Source organism: Pogona vitticeps, chromosome 1 (genome assembly GCF_051106095.1).
Source record: "Pogona vitticeps strain Pit_001003342236 chromosome 1, PviZW2.1, whole genome shotgun sequence".
NCBI lineage: Eukaryota > Metazoa > Chordata > Lepidosauria > Squamata > Agamidae > Pogona > Pogona vitticeps.
In genome coordinates, this window is record NC_135783.1 from 343,827,033 (window position 1) to 343,848,116 (window position 21,084).

General features: G+C 41.1%; 1 protein-coding gene across 2 annotated transcripts in view; it reads left to right on the forward strand.

Moving 5' to 3' along the window:
- AHNAK2 (AHNAK nucleoprotein 2) overlaps window positions 1-21,084 on the forward strand; it is a 128,954-nt gene that overhangs the window by 81,678 nt on the left and 26,192 nt on the right. For both annotated transcript variants that reach the window (XM_078383835.1, XM_078383836.1), the window contains exons 2-6: window positions 12,066-12,133; window positions 16,072-16,167; window positions 17,884-17,946; window positions 18,938-19,079; window positions 20,583-20,764. In XM_078383835.1, coding sequence (XP_078239961.1) covers window positions 12,066-12,133; window positions 16,072-16,167; window positions 17,884-17,946; window positions 18,938-19,079; window positions 20,583-20,764 — 551 coding nt within the window. The remainder of the gene's footprint in view (window positions 1-12,065; window positions 12,134-16,071; window positions 16,168-17,883; window positions 17,947-18,937; window positions 19,080-20,582; window positions 20,765-21,084) is intronic.

A 21,084-nucleotide genomic window follows, 5' to 3' on the forward strand; every position in this document is an offset into this window, starting at 1 on the left:
CACATGCTTTACCAAAACCACTCCTGGCCCAATTCACTTAGAAAGAAGCTTATAATTATGTTAACATTCTAGTTTGATGACTCAGTCCAATGTTTTGTGAAAATACAGAAAATGTGTTGTTGTTTAGTCGTTAAGTCGAGTCCAACTCTTCGTGACCCCATGGACCAGAGCACGCCAGGCTCTCCTGCCTTCTACTGCCTCCCGGAGTTGGGTCAACACAGAAAATACAGAAGCCAAAACTCCAAATCTCATCAGAAAGCCTTCTGCTCCTTCACAATTTCAAATGTGGTCACAAGTAGTCATTGCAGAGGTTAGACACATATTTCCCAAGATCAGTCTGTTGCACAATATGCATATTACCTGATGAATGAAGAGATTGCTGTTGATATCACATTCCCCACAGCTTGCTGGAAGCTGGACAATGCACAGAACTGATGTCAAGATATGCACATTCTCCAGTTCTCAGATGTTCTGCACGTTGTGCCAGAGAATGCACAAAACTGTTTGAGCATATGCACATTCCCCAAGGCTTGTTGGGGATTATTCATATTGACCAGAAAATGCTCTCCAGTTGAATCGGAACCCTAGAAAATCAACATCCTGATTCACGTAGGGGAATCTCCTCTTTTGACTCATCATTGCCTTCTGGATAGGATAGAGACAAAATCAGAAACCCGAGACACTTCCCTCTATTTGTGGTAAGAGTACCGGTCCATTTTAATAATGATTGCACTGGGCGTATGTATTTGAAGGAATGATCTGCAGTCACCAGATAATGGATGTTAGTCTTTAACATGCATTATCATATAACAAGACATAACATTTTGTTGTTTTTGCTGCCACAAACAAACACAGCAACCCCCCTGGAAGTTTCTGCATCCAAATAGTGGCACCTACACTAAATATTCAAACATACTCTCCTACTTAGCTTGCAGTATATTCAGTTCTTCTGGATTATAAGGTTGCTACCATGACTTTTTCTTGAATCAGCTTTAGGTACCGCCCAACATGCAGGCTTCAACACAGTGATTCGCAACCTTGGGTCCCCAGATGTTTTTGGACTAAGATCCCCAGAAACCTTCACCACCAGCTGCGTTGGCCAGGATTTCTGGGAGTCATAGTCCAAGAATATTTGGGGACCCAATTTTGGGAACCCCTTCCTTAGTGGAACAGAGTACTTTGCTGTGAGGTAGAATACTTTTCTCTTCAAAGCTTTGTCTCCCGAATTCTACAAGTCAGTCAACTCTTCAGGCACAGGAATCGTTGGAGGTAAGAAGAATTGCCAGCCTAGTTTCTCATAATTTCAAGATGCTTTTCTTTCTGTAGTGAGTAAAATCAGTTGGATGGCTGCCAAAACAGAGTTATGTGTGGAGGGGAAAAGATCTTAGATTTGAACTTTGGCAGCAATTTCTTCTGCAAATTAAACACCAGTTCTTCTGATTGTATAAACTGCCCCTCAGTAAACCCCATAAATACCTTGTGTTCAGACAGCCTTGTTAAAATGCCTCGTTCTTATTGCCATACAAGTGTCAAATTTTTGCACCCTATCATGCCCTTTATGGGGACTTTTTTACACAGAAGTTGGACCATGCTTTGTTTAGAAGCATTGCTATAAAACCCACAGCTTCGCCAATAAAACCCACAACCTCACATTGACTTCTGAACTTTGGAAAGTATATAACTAGCTCTCTAGCTGCATTCCTCTGATCGCATCAGGGTTCCCTTCAGCTTAAGCCACATATTGTAAGCCTAGTCTAGGAAAAAGGTGACTGACTCTTCAGGAGTGGGAGGAATTGGTCAGAATTTAAGGATGAGAGCCAAAGTCTTTTCAGGATGGAGAAGAAAAAACAGACTTGTTCAGAGAGTTGCTAAGAAGGGAGAAAAATAAAGAAGGCTGGGTGGAGAGAAATATGTACAGTGGTACCTCGCAAGATGATTACCTCACAAAATGATTAATCCGCAAGATGATTAGTTTTTGCGATTGTTCTTGTGCTTCGCAAGACGATGGTTTCCTTTGGACAATTTTCGCAAGACAGCGATTTTTTTTCCCATTGGAACGCATTAAATGGATTTCAGTGCATTCCAATGGGGAACCGCATTTCACAAGATGATGTTTCCTATGGACGATTTTCGCAAGATAACGATTTTTCCATTGGAACGCATTAAATGGATTTCCATGCATTCCAATGGGGAATTGCGTTTCTTCAGACAGTGTTTTTCGCGGAACGAATTAACATCATCTTGCGAGGCACCACTGTACTTAGACTGAGGATTAATACTAGTGGGACTTCATCTTGTGTAAGTGACAGAAGGTAGGTCTTCTGTCGCTTGAACAGTTCTAAAAAAGGCAGACATTCCTCCAGGTAAATTGCCGTAACCATCCAGACAATTTGCAGGAGTCAGCAGGGGCAGAGAGCTCAATTTGCACAGAGCTGGAGCATCAGAAGCTAACAAGTTACTAATTATCAATTTCTGCTTCTCTTTTCTTCACCGTTCACCTAAGTGCCATAGCAATAATAAGTTCCATAGCTGAGTTGAAACCTTTTCAAAATAGAAAACTAACTGATTGGAAGATGGGGGAACTCAGTTGAGGGGAACTGATATTATCACAGCTCGGTGATAATATCACACCCCTTTACATTGGATCAGATGATCTCACAGGGAAGAAAGGGGATGAAAGAGATAGCACCCCAATAAGAATAATTTTAAACCACTCCCGCTGACTGAACAAATTCCCTAAAGAGATGATTCCACAACCGGCTTCCTCACCATTGAGCTTTAGACACCAGGTTTTAATTTGAATTCATCTGTGTCCAATACAATGCAAATTGTGATATAAATGACCAATGTAATCACCCCCTAACTTTCCCTATCAGTCTTTTGAAGGCATGTGGGGGGGAAAGAGTAATCTTTTTGAACGTCCTTCTGATTCAGAATCTGAAGTGTGGTGGGTAATGGAAGGACTATGAAAGACTCATTATAGACACCAGCTGAAAAGTTGGTACCTAAATACATGGCATTGTGTTTGTGCATAAATCTTCTTGAACTCTGAGAAATTAACCAAGGATTTCTGTTGCCTCAGTTTACCATACCTGGACTATAATCCATTGTGGGATTGGGGGGGGGGGTTTAAAAAAAAGCACACAAAATCACATTGCTTATCCTTTTCTGTCAATATTTTGTTTTAAATATCTATTAAGAGTTCCAGCTCGTACTGAAATTTTAACTACCTTGTGATGTAATAGAGGCTGGAACAAATGTTCTAAAAGATGATGCCTCCCTGAAGACAGTAATTTCAGAAAGCAAGTCTATTGGGGTTTGCTTTGATAACTACAGGTCTAGGGGTTCATGAAAATGTTGTGCTTTGTGCTATTTTAATGCACAAGCCTTAAGTAATCACTTCCATTTGTAACTGAATCTGAAGACCGGGAGCTGTGCAGGGAAAGTTGAAGCGATGGGGGGGCCAGACTGTGAAGCTGATGGCATTGAGATAACTATTTTTATGTTGTTTATACTGTGGACGTAGTACATTTAGCAGAAAGGTTCATCGAGCCAAATGATGCACTTAGGGAAAATAAAGCCATTATGTACATTCCTTCCTTCTTTATTGCTATTCAGTCTGGCGAAGAAATGAATCTAGATGAGAAATAAAATTTAAATACTCTTATGAGCACTTTTGATCAGAAAAGGTCGTTTTTTAAGCTTAGCATTTATCTGTGCTATGAAAACATTTGGACCACAGTCCAGCAATTGAGACTGGTCAACTGGGAAAGCTGGTATCCAGTGCTGTGGATGCAGCTGCATGCTGGGTGGGTGTATCAGTGTGTATTGCCAGGGATGGGGACCTCAAGTCGCACTTAAGTCTTACTGGTGACTTGACTCAGGTTTTGTTGTTTTTTAAATGACTTGGACTCAACTTGTGACTTAGAACCCACCCACCCTTCACTTTTTTCGGGTGTGTGTGTGTTTTTAATAGGGACTCTGGACTTGGTGCCGAAGACTCAGAGTCAGACTTGGGACTTACAGTGGTACCTCACAAGATGAATGCCTTGCACCATGAAAAACTCGCAAGACGAAAACATCTTGTGATTTTTCCATGACTCGCAAGACAGCTTTTCCTATGGCCATGCTTCGAAGACTTTTTGTCTCGCAGTCATTTTCGCAAGACAAAAAAAATGGCATCCATCTTGCGAGGCATCTCATAGGAATGCATTGAAGGCAATTTCAATACATTCCTATGGGAAACTGCGCTTCATAAGACGATCGTTTTTGCGGTACGAAAGGACTCGTGGAACAAATTGTTTTCATCTTGCGAGGCACCACTGTAGTTCCGAAGACTCGAACTTGGGACTTGGACCCAAAGACTTGCCAACATCCCTATGTCGTGCAGTGTTCATCTAGGTGAATGGATCTCAATGGATGCACCTTTTAAAGGTGGTAGAGATCTCCATCCTAAGTCTGGGTCGTTGATCATGACACACAACTCATTGCAAGCAACTGGGCTTGTGCTAGGGACCGCTTCAGATCCCAGCATGACACGTTAAGTGACAATGAAATTAGGTTTTTGAGATAATTCTCACTACCAGGATAATTAACCCTCTGTTTTTCAGGCCTGAACATACTGACTCTAATTCAAAGGGAAACACAGAAGGTTTGCACGCAGTGGATTGGAAGCTGACAAGTAAGGGTGTCTGTGATGAGGCAGAAAAATGGAGGAAGGGATGGATCAAACTCTATCATTCTCTCTGTTGCTACCTCCTTTCTCCATGCATCTTAGAGACAGGATGTAGTAGATGCGATCTACCCAGTGAGAAAAGGATATAACTCATCCCATAATGCCAGAGTGGCCAGTGTCTAGTAGTCAAATGGAATGATATGTTTACCTTATTTTTTGTTTGTCTGGATGTCCCCCATGACTAGTAATGAAAATGTCTGTCACAGCACATCATTTTCATCAGCTACATATCTTGCATTTAGTGTGCTTTGTCCTGTGATTCATTATTATAAGGTAAATACAGGCTGAATTTGCAAGTCAGATGACTTAGGCTTGCATTTTTGGGAGAAATACCATTGCTGGAAGGTGAAAGGGTTAATCATACAGAATATGCATTGACTTTAGCATCTAGCTTGACTCTGGGTTGGGAAACAGATGTTGCTTTCACTTACATATTTGGAAAATCTTTCTTCGAAACATGGACTTTACTGCATTTTATAAGATCCACAAAATGCAACAATAAACATGTTTAAAATCCCCAATAGAAGCTGTTAAAAGCTCTTTGGCATTCAGTGATAATTAATCTAGAGAACTCTGAGAATGAAAAAAAAACAGCCCAAGACTGCAATCCAGAATATAAATCTAGCATAAAATTTCAAAGGAGCATTTGAAAACCAAACACTTAGCTGAGTAATTCTCCGTTCTTTAGCACAGCCTGCCCCCAACCTGGTAGTCTTGAAATATTTTGAACCATGACTTTCAGAATTCCTGACCGTTGACCAGAATAGCTGGAGCAGATAGGAGATGAAGTCCAATATATTTGGATGATGCCAGTTCAGAGGAGGTCCTACTTCCTAAAAAATTAAGAACAGATCATGAACATACCTAAAGAAGGAGTTCCTGACACAATCAGAGCACAGTCCCTTTCTTTCCTTTCCTGTCAGGGGGGACTTCAAGGGGGTAAAAAATTCTTTCAGGGAACCCACAGAATGCAAAAAAAATGTTCTAGGGAGAATATAGTTTTATTAAAATAAGCTTCATTGTTATTGCTACGCTCTCGTCATTTCAGAGTTATAGAGACCCTATAGTTAATGATCTCCAAAATACACTATCCTTAACAAGTTTTGCAGACTAAAATCTCTGGTGTTCTTTATTTAATCAATCTATCACATGCCAGGTCTGCTTCTTACCCTGCTGCCTTTCACCTTTCCTAACATTATTGCTTTTTCTTCTTATGATATTCCCAAATTTCCATAACCTCATAATCATGTTATCCTCCAGTGAGCGTTCAGGCTTGATTTAATCTAATACACATTTGTTTGTCTTTCTGTCAGTCCACGGCTCTCCTCCAGCAGTACATTTCAAATAAAATGATTTATTTCCTTTCAGCTTTCTTCATTGTTACTGTATGTAATAGTCATGAACGCAATAGCATGCATGATCTTGATCTTTGTGTCCGGTAGCACATCCTTACAGTTAAAAAAACTTTACCAGTTCTTTCATTGCAGCTGTCCCAAATTTCAGTCTTCTTCTGATTTCTTGGTTACAGTCTTATTTTTACTGATGGTCAAACCAAAGCATAGAAAAATCCTTTATAATTTCTGCCTTTTTGTTGTCAGCATTAAAATTATGTTGTCGACATAACTTTATTTGATACTAAAAACAACTTCAGCAACCATAAGTCCTTAGAGTGAGGTCTGCTAGAAGGGGTGGCTATCTAGAGATAAAAACCTGGTTCAGAATCAAAGCCTGGAAACTTTTTAGAATGCCAGTCGCAAATCTCTCAGATAGCATCTTGGGGGCCTGGAAGAGGTGGTCCAAAAAGGTAAAATTTCTGGTCAGACCTCCTCCAGATTCTTGTTTGCTAAGACTCCTAGCAAAAGATGAGTCGAGTTCTAAACATCCTACCATATCCATGAGTCTCTTATCTTCTTTTTGCTGAGTCGCTTTGTGGATCTTTTAAGTATGACGATCTCTGTGTTTAATCTCCCTCAAGATGAGTCAGCAGTGTTTTTCCCCATTATCTGTGTAGTTCTCGGCCCTGTAATTACCCAGATATAACATTCAGCAGCCTCATTTCAGAAGGCAGTAATAACAAGCTTGTAGAAATCAGAAATGTGGACATAAGTCCCAATCTGAGAACATCTTACTGTTTTCCCTACCTAAAGAACTATATAAAACTTGGACCCCAAAAAGGAATGGGAACAACTCCCAGTCTGAGTACATCTTCTTTTTCTCAGTAAAGAACTAGGCTTTAAAAAAAAAAAAAAAACTAAAGGTTTCTAAAAGTTAGAAATATAAGGGAACATTCCAGTGGGATAATATTTTGCTTTTTTTCTTAAGTGAAAAAAGTGGCATAAAATTCTAACCACAATGACTTTGCATGCCGCCAACATTTCCAGTTTTCACTCCCATAAATTCCAGACAATGGATGCTTTGTTTCAACCTGCTTTTCAGAAAGCTGATGAAGTTTGTCACAGCAATGATTTCCAGAGGCCACTGGGCTGCTTTCAAAAGACAAGGGAATAATTTTGAAAGACGGCCGTAGGAGTCGTACAGATGGGAAGAACATTTCAGCATCATAAGACTATTGAACACAGTCACTCAGGCACAAAGACTCCCCCCCCCCCCATGATGGGGTGGTGGCTGTTCTCTTTCATGCGTCCACTGCTTCTCTTTCATGGCCTCAGTGATCCACATGAGAGTTTTTTGCTACTCCTAGGAGGGCAATAACTCCTCTTTTAGGGAGGATGGTCCTTCATTTGATGGGGCACCAGGAGACCATCTTTTTTTTTTTTTGGAAAGTGTCTTACGTATGCAGGACTCTGTCCAGTCCAAGTTTGATTTAAAGATGAAAAAACCATGAGGAGGGAGATCTTGAAATTGTTCCTCCACTGTTTTCAGCGTTGGAACAGCAGCCTCTGTAGTCAAGGAGACCACCTGATCATATTCTTCTCTCTACCCAAGTGAGATAAAATTGTAGTTCTATTTAAATTCTAGAAATCTGTTCTAGTTTTGTACCTGTTTATATACGTCTGCATATGCAAGTCAGTACCTTCTCTTTTTTTTTCTCCTTTTGGGAGATTATAAGTGGGCACCCAATATGTGCTTGAAAGATGCTCACATGCTTGTCCCCAGACCTGGCACTAGAAATGGACACGAATCACAGTTTGGGCTGTTTACGCTGGCAGGCCTGAGGAGAAGGGGGTGCAGCCGGTACATTGTTCCAGGGCCCATGGAGCCCTGGAGCTCAAAGGGAGGCCCATGAAGGGGAAAAATTTTAAAAAATTTATAAAACCAAATTTTTAAAAAAGAAAAACAATATTGGATATTGTGATGAAACAGTTGTGTTTCATGTACTGTTTGATTAGTGTTTTCTGTTTTACTTCCAAGGGCCTGTGTTAGAGGTGGCCTGGCTTGGAGGGGGGGGGGAAGGAGTGGCTTCTGGCCAATCGGCAGTCTCCAGCTGGAGATCAGGGGATGGATGAGCAGAGCCTCTCCCTCTCTCTCTCTCTCTTGCCTGTGGGATGGGCTGCTGGATGGGAGAGCCTCTCTGAGGAGGCAGAGACAGGAACTCAGAGATGGGTCGATTGCGTTAGGGGTTCTGTTTTCTTTGAGTCTGTGTGTTTCCAGGCCTGGTGGTTTTAATTTCATTACTTATTTATTTACATTTGCAAAGTTTAGTTTCATTTCTTTTATGAATATATTTTATATTTCATTTCAGTTTAGGAATGGTTATGAAAGGTCACCTCAAAAACCTGGAGCTCAAAATAGGCAAGGAAAAACAGAAACGCGAGGACATTAATAAAAAGGGACGGCAAACACTTTTTCAGTTTGGCGTTAAATGCAAAACAAGCGAAACTAAGCAAAAATGAAACTTTACATTCAGAACAATGTGAGACCAGTGCAGAACGGAAAGGTCAGAATCTCACGAGGCCAGTTTGGATTTTCAAGAAACATCAAATCAAGTAAATTCTCAATTTAAAGATTTAGAGAAACAATTGAATGTTAGTGATGAGAGCACTTCACTGTCTACAGATTCTGGCCATGGAAACATAGTGAAGAGAAGAGTCAGTCAAATACTGCAAATAATATTGGACTTCTTATAACAGAGATGCCTTCTCGATTGGATATGGAAAACCATGTTATTAAAGGTCATACTGGCTTTCCTGAAACATTTCCCAAAGATATAGATAACCAGTTTTTTTCCGAAAATATTCTAATATGTTGAAGTTTAAATGGTGAAAAAAATGACCGAGATTGGTTCGTCTATAGTGAAGTTAAACAAGCATTATTTTGCTTTCCTTGTTGATTATTTTGGAACAACATTTGTTGCAGCATTAGCTCAGCATCTAAGTCTATGTTTTCATCAACAAAAGGATGGTCAGCAGTTAAAAAGTGCTGGAAATTATGTATTCGCATTCCAGAACATGAGAGAAACAATAGTCATATAGGCAGTGCTATCTGGCTTGAAGTAGCCTGTTATCTGGCAAATGCATTGACAGTCTATTGGAGGCATCAATTGAAACAGAATCTGTCAAGTGGTACAACATTATGAAACAAATCATTTATGTTGTACTATTCCTCGGTGAATGGGGCTTGTTTGCGTGGCAGTTCCCAGCGCACTGGTGAAAAAGACAATGGAAATTTTCTGGGAGTCATAGAGTTGTTGTCTCATTGGGATCCAATTCTAAAAGATCATGTGTTGCAAGTTAAAGAGTCACAAGAAAAGGGATAACGATTTCAAGTACAAATCTTCGGAACATCTGGAAAAGTATGTGGAGCGAAGCTAAGCATGTTGCTTCTAATTTGTACACAGAAGCGAAACCCTCTGGAACTTGGAGTTGGGGTGAAGCAAAATGCAAAATTAATATAAAACCCTGTCTTATTTTTGGGGAAACACAGTATCAATTGCTCACGGTGAACTGAAAGAAAAATCAAATTACTGGCAGATCAATATCCCACTGATACTGTATCAGTGAAGATCTTGTAATGAAGATAAGTCATTTACCATCTGTTCATCAAGCAAATTTTGGAGAGGGCCAACTGAGTCCATTGGAGCTACTGAATTGCTTGAAAAAGATGCAAGGAAGATATTTGGAAGGCCTCTTTCCAAATATATGTTTCTGCCTCCGTATTCTATTAACAATTCCTGCCACTTTCACCTCTGCAGATCGCTCATTCAGCAAACTAAAGCTGATAAAAAATGTCACAGGGGTGACTGGTAGATTTAGTAAAACTCAGTATTGAGTCTGATCTTGCAAAAACAATTGATTTTGATGATGTGGTTCGCAAGAAAATCACCTTTATTTAGCGGAATATAAATACCATTACATCTCAGCTATAATAACAGTTATGAGCATGTAACCTAGTATTAAATTTATTGCTTATATATATTGTTTCATTATTGTTTATATACTAAAGTATATTATTGTTTTTATTATGTTTTACAGAAGTAACTGTCCTCTTTTTAATATATCTGCAAGCATGTTTGAATGTGATTAATAAATATGCAGTTATGACATTATTGATTTATGTGTCCATGTGTAGGTGAGGGGGCCCATATATTAGTCTTGTTCCAGCAATAATCCTCTCGGCAGCCCTGCATGCTCGTTCATTTTTTGCCCATAGAGGTGTTTGGCACTTCCAAGCCCTGCCTCTTTTGTTGGGCACCCACCCAGATGCAGTGTCCTGGCTTCCCTGACCACCTCCTCTGGGCACTGCCTCTGAGTGGGCACCCACCAGAAGACGCAGGGCTCAGAAGTGTCAAACATTTGTTTGAGTGATAAACAAACTACAGTAGTGATACATGCCCATCTCTACCTAGCACTATAGAGAATGACGAATCCAATCAAATCTTTGTATTGTCAGCACTGAAGACCCTGTCAAATTTCCAATACTTTCTTCTCTAAGGAGCACGGGGATTAGTGTGTGTCCAAACCGCAGAAGCCTGTGCTGCAGGGTCAGAAGACCAGCAGTCGTAAGATCGAATCCATGCAACGGAGTGAGCTCCCGTCGCTTTGTCCCAGCTCCTTGCCAACCTAGCAGTTCGAAAGCATGGAAATGCGAGTAGATAAATAGGTACCATCTCAATGGGAAGGTAAAACGGCGTTCCCTAGTCATGCTGGCCACGTGACAACGGAAACTGTCTTCGGACAGGCACTGGCGCTATGGCTTGAAAAGCGGGATGAGCGCCACCCCCTAGAGTCGGACATGACTGGACTAAAAATGTCAAGGGAAACCTTTACCTTTTACTATGTAAGATCTAACCTCTCTCTTTTTTTAAAATTGAATTTGCCAGAATACCTGAATTTAGAAAAATATAAATTTGTCAAGCAAGATAAATTTAGACATATTCTGAAGATTTTGCTCATATGAATGTAGAGATCCACATCCCTATTTATTTACTTAAAATGTAACAAACAAATCATAAAAAAGAATTAAACAAACAAGAATGGGGACCTATGAAAGCACAAAAAAATATTAAAATGCTCACTTGAGCCCGGTTGGAATGAGTAGATTGGGGTTCTCAATCTCTGATTTTTTAAAAAAAGTAAGATGGAGATAGAACTTGAGATGGAATGATTGGGCGGTTCTGGGTGGCCGTTAATGTATGGATTGTACAGAAACACAAGAATGGTATGTGAACATGTGAATGCGGTAAATATTCTCTTCAGACAAGATCATATAAATATAGTTAAAAACAATAGAAAAAGCCCTTCATCAGAAACATGTTAACAATCTGGAATAGATATAGAAAACTGTTCGTTCCATCAGTTTCCCTCAGATCAGAATCCGGCTGTGGAAAAAAAAGTGAGTAGGAGATATGAGTGATGATGGAGCAGCTCCAGTCATTCCTGGAGGAGGTGGACTGCCTGGATCCGTTCCAGTTGGGGTTCAGGCAGAGGGGAATAATTGACAGAGATGAATGTGTAGACATATGGGGAAAATTTAATGATTTTGTATTAAGAAAGGGGAAGAGATAAAGCTCAACTCAAAAGCCTGTACATTTTGGAAGAACAAGAGGGCTCCAACAAGGTAAATGGTATAGCCAGTTTCCTCCTTAATAGTCCCAGTGCATTGGTGCACTATGTATGTGGATTCATTTTTGTGAGTTTTTTTTCCCTTGAAATAAAAGGAATGATTAGATGGAACTTTACAGATGTGAATCCTGACAAAGGATTATTGTTTATTATATATGCTTAGTGGCCCATAACTAAATGTGAAGCAAAAACATGATGCTTTGATTTGGGTCACATTTACATCTATCCTGAGATCTTTAGTCTTCACTGTAAACTGATACAAGGGCAGAATAACGATTTGATTGGGTGTCTTTTTTTAACCATTCCAGCTTCTGGCAGACAATTGAGACCAGATGACACAGAGGCCGATGGGGAGGCTGATGCAGAAGATGATTCTGTGAGTAACACCCACTGATTTTTAAAGACCATCTTTCCCCTTCAGCTAGAGTGAAGGGTGATCTATGGGCCATAACAGCTGGTGCAACATCTAGAGCATATACTGTATTAGAATATGACCCCTCTGCTGCGCATTGATGCTCCTTTTGTTTTTTGTTTGCTTGTTTCTGAAGGTATCGCTCTCATTTCCAGGGTTTCAACTCAGTTCAATATTATATTTGGCCATTAAAAACCCTTGGACTAAAAGGATGGAATTTGGCTTATGAAAAATTGGAAGGTTAGGAATATTAAGCTTACAACTATATCATAGTTATAATATGGGTGGATGGGTGGGGCTTGTCAGCCTTGGGAGGCAGCCCATCTAGGAGAAGGAAAACTCTGATTTCAAACCTCCACTGCCTTGTGGCTATATCCACCGATGGAAAAGGCTTCAGGAGTCAACCTCGAGACAAAATCCGGAGCCAAAGTCCCAGAGGCACTTTGTGTTGTTCTGTCAGCTTCTGCAACGTCACTGGAACCAGTTGTATAGACTCTTGCCTTTCCATTGGACTAATTCAGTGACATGGAGAGGAGGGATTTGCTGCTTGGGTAATAGCCTATTCTTCATATTATTTTACCCAGGCTTCGTGCCCTGGAGAGGACACTCCAGCTTCGCATACACCGTCAAAACACTAGACGCTGTTCCAAGTCCTCCATACAGAGCACGTTACCATAGTCTCTCGAGACTGAAGGATGCCTATGCTATATCATAGTGCATTTAGAGGTGCATTGTTACTGGAATGGATAGATGATCGCTGTAATCTGTCTTTTATTTGATATTCCAAAAACATGTAGCTATCAGTCTTCTTTATATAGCTTAAAAACATTTAAAAAAATCAGTATCCCTATCAGGACTTGAAGGAATGGCAGTATGTATCTAAATGCAGAAGTGGTCTTTACAAGAGGGATCATGCAAATGTACCTATAGAAAATGGGAAGATGTTGGCCAGGGTGACCCAGATCCAAAGTCTCCTTATTGATGTAGAAGTAATGCATACCCATGAACCTTCCACAATTACAGGGATGTTCTGATTCATTTCAATCTATTCTTGTTTGTTTGTTTGTGTTTTTCTGTGCCACCTTTTCCTGTCATAGGACCCAGAAATAGTAAACAACAACCAAGTATTAAAATGAATAATTCATAATATTGAAAAAAATAATTAAACCTGTAACCATACAGGCTGATAAAAATGACTTTAGAACACTAGAAAAATGAAGGCTCACATGAGAAGCAAACTATCCCATAATAATTCTCAGCTGAGTTCAGCTGTTTAAACCCTGAGAGAGGAGCCAACGTAGCCTTCTGGGCAAGGCATTCCACAGTTGGGGAGCAACCCTTGCAAAGGCCCTCTCTTGCATACTCACCAAACCTGACAGTGAAGGCAGAAAGCTTAAGAGAAAGGCCTCGCCTGAAGATCTAAGGAGCAGGGAAGGCTCATAAGGGGATATATGATCCTACAGATAACCTGACTACAAGATATGTATGACTTTAGAGGACATAACCAGCACTTTGAATTGGGCCTGCAAATGATGATGGTGGTGGTGGTGGTGATATGTGTATGCATCCTTCAGTCTCAAGAGACTGTGGTAACATGCTCTGAATAGAAGTCTTGGAACAGTGTCTAGTGTGGCTGAGAAGGCCAATTCAAGAGTGAAAATCCCTTCCACACTGAAGACAAATACAATCTGTCCCCTGTCCAGCTCCCTGGTTTGGCTGGTTTTGGGACTGCCTCTTTGCCTCGCCCTGCTGTACAAGTGTCTCTTCAAATTGGGAGAGGCCATGATGTACCGCCTGCCTCCAGGCTGAACACTCAGATGCCAAGGTTTCCCATCTGTTGAGGTCCATTCCTAAGGCCTTCAGATCCCGCTTGCAGATATCTTTGTATCGCAGCTGTGGACTCCCTCTGGGGCAATTTCCCTGCACTAATTCTCCATACAGGAGATCTTTTGGAATCCGACCATCAACCATTCTCATGACATGCCTAAGCCAACATAGACGTCGCTATTTCAGTAATGTATACATGCTAAAAATTCCAGCTCGTTCCAGGACTCCTTTATTTTGGAACTTTGTCCTGCCAGGTGATACCAAAAATGCGTCAGAGACAACGCGTATGGAACATGTTCAACTTCCTCTCCTGTCGTGCACAAAGGGTCCAGGACTCACTGCAATACAGGAGTGTGCTCAGGACGCAGGCTCTATAGACCTGGATCTTGGTATATGCCATCAGCATCTTATTAAGCCATACCCTTATGGCTTAAAGCTTTTAATCTAGACACACTGATGTTGCCTAAAATTATTGCAACAATGAAAAGACATATACAGTGGTGCCCCATATAGCGAGGTTAATCCGTTCCGGATTAACCTTCGCTATACGAAAACATCGCTGTGCGGGTAAGGAAAGCCTATTGGAACGCATTAAACTTAGTTTAATGCGTTCCAATAAGCTTCAAAACTTACCCCTCCAGCGATGTTTTCGTGTCCGGCGGCCATTTTGGAGCCGCCGATCAGCTGATCGGCGGCTCCAAAATGGCCGCCGGATGACCCGAAATGGCCCCTATCAGTGTTTTTGCACCCTCCCCTTGCTTACGGAGGTTGCGAAAACGCTGCGGGGGGGCATTTCGGGCCATCCGCGGCCATTTTAATGGCCGCGGATGACCCGAAATGCCCCCCCGCAGCGTTTTCGCAACCTCCGTAAGCAAGGGGAGGGTGCAAAAACACTGATAGGGGCCATTTCGGGTCATGCGGCGGCCATTTTGGAGCCGCCGATCAGCTGTTCGGCGGCTCCAAAATGGCCGCCGGACGCCCCGATCGTCGCAAAGCGAGTGCGGCGATTGGGGCTGATCCGTATAGCGATCCCCAAAAAGGGATCACTATACGGATTCTTCGTTAAACGGTGCGCTCGTTAAGCGAGGCACCACTGTACTTTGATACTCAGATAAACTGTGATTTGATTGTCTGTGATTGATTTCAATATGGAATTACCACTTTACTGCCAGCTATGATGGACAGAGTCTTCTTATATCCATCCACTGACACCCGAGATCTGTGTAGACCAGTTTCAGGCATTGGTAGAGCCAACCTGAGAGATTTGTATGGCCAATGACTCCATACTGACTGTGAGTGATTGAAGTTTCAGTCCTAGATATCTAAAGGGCACCAAGTGAGTGCACACCAACCTAAGAGCAAGCACGCTAGAAAGGCAACAGGTGGAAGCTTGGGAAATAATATGAAAATAAAAACTTAGCACGGTCTCCATACAGAGGTCCTGCTCCAAGGCAAAATACTTATCAATGTAGGCAGTCTTGTCAGTCACCATATACTTGCCATGATTCAGTCTTGCAAAAGGAATATTTGTGTGGTTTCCAACTGGCACAATGAAGATCAAAAACTAATTCCCTCATGAAAGGACCAGATGACATTAAGACGTCGAGGTGGACATCCAATCTTGGGCAGTATTTTAAAAAGGCCATCCCTGCTAACCAAATCAAAGGCCTTTGTAAGATCTATGAAGGCCACAAAGAGTGGTTGTTGTTGTTCCCTACATTTCTCCTGCAACTGTCTGAGGGAAAATACCATGTCAGTGGTGGATCTATTAGCTCGAAATCCACACTGTGATTCTGGATAGACTCTGTCTGCAAGCACCTGGAGTCTGTTCAACACAACATGGGCAAGCAGCTTCCCTACAACACTGAGAAGAGAGATGCCATGGTAGTTATTGCAGTCGCTCCTGTCTCCTTTGTTCTTATACAGTGTGCCAATTTTTAACAGATACTTAGGTTTTTGGTTAAAATTTATATCTGTTATATAATATCAGTCAATGTTTTTATAACTTGGATTGACTGTGCCTGGTATTTTTGAATAATAATGCAAACAATAATGTTGTTGTTTTATTCTTGCAGGTCACTGAAATAACAACTGAAAACATACGACCAAGACCACAAGGATCTTCTCCAGTTTACGAGTATTGCATAGAAGACGAATATTTTAACAAAAAGGCAAGACGTCAAGCCAATGAGTTTCATGTAATGCTTTTTGGCTGGTGGCAGTTCCTCAGTTCTTTAGAATCATTGATGAAATTGCTATCACTTCACTTGACCATTAAAACTTTAATGGCCATTGAAAAACAAAGCCGATACTAACTGGCCGACAGAAACAATCATTCATTCCAATATCAAGATGAAATTCGGGCTATTGTTAGGTAAATTAAAAAAAAATCCAAAAACAAAACAAGGAAAGAGGGAAATCCTTGGCCACTTGGACTTTAAAGGGAATCTCATCCCCACCAAAAGCTGATCCAACATTTGGGGATTAGTTTCATCCCATCCTGGAAAATATTAAACATTGCTAGGCTTGAATAATAATAATGACATAGCAATAAAAAGAGCAACAACCAAAACTATTAAAGTCAGGCTTTAGAATAAGACTAACTGGCCAAATGGTTTTTTGCTGGGTTCAGAAGTGACTTCACATTTGGTGCCAAATGGGCTTTCTTAGGAAGAGTCAGTGCTGGAGTGGGTGGATTACTTTTTTGAGTGTTACTCTCAAAATCTCCCAACCAGCATGGCTGCTAGCTGTAGTCACTGGGGATTATGGGAATTGTAGTCTAAAAAAGGAACAGCTCCAAGCTCTGGGAAGTTATTCTGTAATGATGTGCACAGAAATGGTCTCAAGTTATATAAGGTCTGCAACACTGACCTCTTCCAGATAGGAAATTTGTGCCTTTTAAGTTCCTCACTGAGCATGGAACTTAATGGGATTTCTCCTGACATCCACAGGACACATTTTTGCATGAGTTTCCACATTTTTTGTCCCACCCAAACACCTTTGATTTGTGTGTGTCTGTGTCACTTTGTAGAACTTCCCTTCTGAAACGGAAACATGCTCCCCCTGGTTTTTTGTTTTTGGATTGCATATGACACTAACCCACAAATACCCTAAATTTTTTAGCAAAAAAGAAAGGAGGGAAGGGAAGAGGGGAAGTCAAAACTGGGAGCAAAAGAGGACTCTGGATTGTGGAAGGAGATTTCCAGGGACCCACAGCTGGCCTTCCAGGGGACTGAAGCAGAGAAGCAGATCAGTGCTAAACCACCCACCATCAAATCACAACTCCCAGTAAATCCCGTGACTTTGTCAGCAAGTCACATAAAAGAGAAAAATAGATGCCTCTTTTGGGAGAGATCTCAATGAATCTAGCACTGCGTAACATGGTGATGACAAGGGCTGAGCAAGCATAAGGAACTGAGAAGGACAAGGGATGTTCATTTTTTCCTTCCTGTAACTGAAACTTTTATGCATATATTCCATTAATCCTGAATAAGACGCAGAAGTCTCCTGTTCATAAATGACCTCCTATTAGATGCTGAAGATAGAATGCAACGTTTTCTAACAAGTCCAGGCCTGCAACCTGCATGTACAGGCTGGCCTTGGGGAGCACAACAAAATTTAGCTTTCAACTAAATTATTTGCCATGTCTTCATTTGCAGTGGGAAGAAGGTTTTCATTATTATTATTATGAATAGGAGACTGATTATCTCAGATTTCAAAACGCTCGAGATTTGGCTGATTCATCTGGCCTTCTTAACACAGCTTTGGTGACTGATACTGCCACCCATCTGTACATAGGACCACAAGATGACAGCTGCTTGAGTTTTGCATGATCTGTGCAACAATCCATCATGGCTAAGTGCTAAAAATTACATTTGTATTTCCAGCTTCAGCAGGATATAGAGAACAGACAGAGGAGGGATTCTTCTCTCAGAATGAGTGACTCACAGGTGAGATTAGTATCTCATAAAGTCACACCCTTCAAGACAGAAGGGTGCTGAAGCTCTTTTGCGTGCGTTGTGCCTGGTCTCATTGTCTCGTTAATCTCTGGCCATGGAAACCAATACAACCACAGACTGACAAATACTGGCATTGCTATTACGTGTGGGAGAACATTCCCCATTTCCTTCCATTTGTGAAAGTACAACACCCAGTTCACACAGGTCTTGGGAGTGTAGGCTGCATGTGCAGGAAAATTGTGGAGATCCCTGAGACCCACCACTAGATTTTCTTCCCCTTTCCTCTCCTATCTACTGCAGCTTTCCATGCTGCCTGCAAAGTTACTTGAGCTTCCCAGCCATATGAAAAAGGGCACGAGGGAAGCTGCAGTATGGAGGAAGCATAGATCGTATGAGTATGTAAATGTGTGGACATGGGCACTGACTCGCACATTTTTTTGCTTTATGCATGCAGGGGGCAACATTTTCATTAAGAGCGGGGAACCATGTTCTGGCTTCAGCCATTTGCCATGTGTGGCTGCTTATTGCTGCTGTTGTTGCTTTATAGACAAAAAACAGCTGAGACAAAAGAATGTCCTGACAAATCTGTTGTCTTTTGTCATTGAGGCACTTTTTGTCACCAGTGTTATATGTTGGGACAAAAAAAATAACTCATGCTGTGATTGCACCAGAAAGGGTCACTTTAATAGGAGTGATCTCTCTTGAAGCAAACCTTCCATCTGCCAGGAAATCACCCCAGTCTGGCACCCAAAGAGTAGAAACCCTACAGGCTGGGCTGGAATGATAGCTGGGAAATAAATTTTACCAGGCCACACCACAAACGGTTCAGATTGGGATCTATTTCACTGTGTAACCATGCTCTGAGTTTGTTAGTGCTGTTGTAAATGTGCATACTTTCTAATATTTGCTGATGTTCTTTCATGAATATATTGGATGTTGCATGGATAAAGATATTTAATAATACACTTTTTGGGAGAACTAGGAATCTATGGAAGTGACCTTACAAACAGAAGTGGATTCTGGTGCAAGTGGATTTAGTGTGGCTGGCGGAGGAAATGAAGGAATATTTGTGAAGCACGTCCTCAAGGAATCTCCAGCATCAAAGCTGTTTAACTTAAGAGAAGGTACACCACGGCCTTGTGTTTAACACAGTTAATAAGGAAAGTGATAATATACACTTCAAGGGATAATACCCAATTTTTAACAAGTTGCAGAAATGTTTTTGTTCTTTTTGTTAAGTATATCCTTATAATTTTGCCTTTGAGTACTTTGTTCAAAACAGCACTGGTGCAGTAGACATTTGACTAAATTACTGTAAATTATTAGCAGTTGTTATTCCAGGGGGAAAGGCGGCTATTTAACTATTTTTATATAGAGACCCCTGTAGCTTAAAAGGTTGAAAGAAACTTGACATCTCATAACAATAACAGTTTAAAAGCTCTGAGATTATGTAAAAGAAATGTACACAAAATATTCATAGAATAGAATCTCAGAATCGTCGTAAGGTTGGAAGGGACCATGGAGGTCTTCTAGTCCAACCCACTGCCCAAGGCTGGAGACCTCATAGCCATGTTAGCCATGCTTATACAATCGAATTGTCATTTCACATGACTAGTTTTTCTTGAACATTCAGTTCCAAGGAGTATATTTATGAGGGTTAAAGAACAACAAACAAACAAACAAAAAGATCTGGCAATGTTTCCAAGAGATATTCAGTCTCTCCTGGATTTCCTTTAACTTAAGACAGGTGTGGACACACCTGGCTAATGGGCCACATGCACTCCCATCTGTTTTTGCCACATCTGCCGGTCACAACCCACCCATGCCCACAATTTCACTTTAAAGGAGAGTAACCAGTTGTGGGGCACATACATTTAATCCTGGACCTTGGAGGGCTGCACTCACTCACATCCATAACACAAAATACATTCTTTTGCAGTCATTTTTTTCTGATCTTAAGCCACTTCTTCCACATACACTCTTAAGCCATTTCTTTCTGTCTTTTTTTTTCCTGAAACAAAAGTGGGGAAGCCCCAAACATGGGGAAATTGCCTTCTATGCCTCCTAGAAGGTGTTGGGGACCTCTTGGGGAAGAGGTTGTTTTTTAATAGGTGAGAGGACTAGAGTCATTTGGAGTCATGGGGGATGCATGCATCTCCCAGGAGACACTTTGCTCACCTTTACTTTAAAGCAAGGAATGCAGGAAGCGCGTGCATCCATTGTTTTAAAGCCAAAACAAGCTGTCAAAAAAACTGTTGCCTCTGTTTTAAAGCACATATGATGTGTTGTGTTGTTTACATTGGCCCCTGAATCTGTTGAAACTACTCACCTGAAGGTTACACTGAAGCCTCTTGCAGGCATTTTTTGGTTCCACTGCTGTTGATACTCTTTAGGGTCTTGTTGCTAGGGCTGATAAAGAATTGGCAATTTCCCCTGTTTTTATTGCAATATTTGTCATTTTTAATTTGCCCGTAATTTGATTGTCCTAGGTTTATATTTATACACTGCATCATTTGCTAGATGGGCAGTATGTAAATATTTTATAATCGTAGGTACATGACTGATAGACTGGGCCTGATATGTTTGTAACCTCGATTTACAAATATATAAATACTCCCTCTTTCCAGGTGATCAGCTTCTGAGTGCCACAGTCTTTTTTGATAATATCAAATATGAAGATGCACTCAAGATTCTGCAGTACTCTGAACCATACAAAGTACAGTTCAGTCTTAAAAGAAAGCTTGCTGGGAAGGAAGAGCTGGAAACGATACATTCTGTAACACAGTCAAAAAAGGAAAAATTGAGCCAGGTACTGTATAGTGGAACTATATTTTGAATCAAGTCATATACGATATTGCTCCACATATTGCTGCTCCACTCAACGCTAATTCGCCATGGCATGCACGCTCAAGCAGCCATTTTGTGGTGCTTCATAGTTTCAACTGGATTAGTGTTGGATGGAATCAGCAGGCCACATCTCCCTTCCTCCATGTACTGGTAAGATCTAGTGTAAGGAAGCCATCATCTAGGTGGACAGAGAAAGGAGACACCTCAGCTCCAAGTAACAAGAACGAAACTGACACTGACCCTCTCCATAAGTCAACATCCTATTACCACATGGCGTCCTCT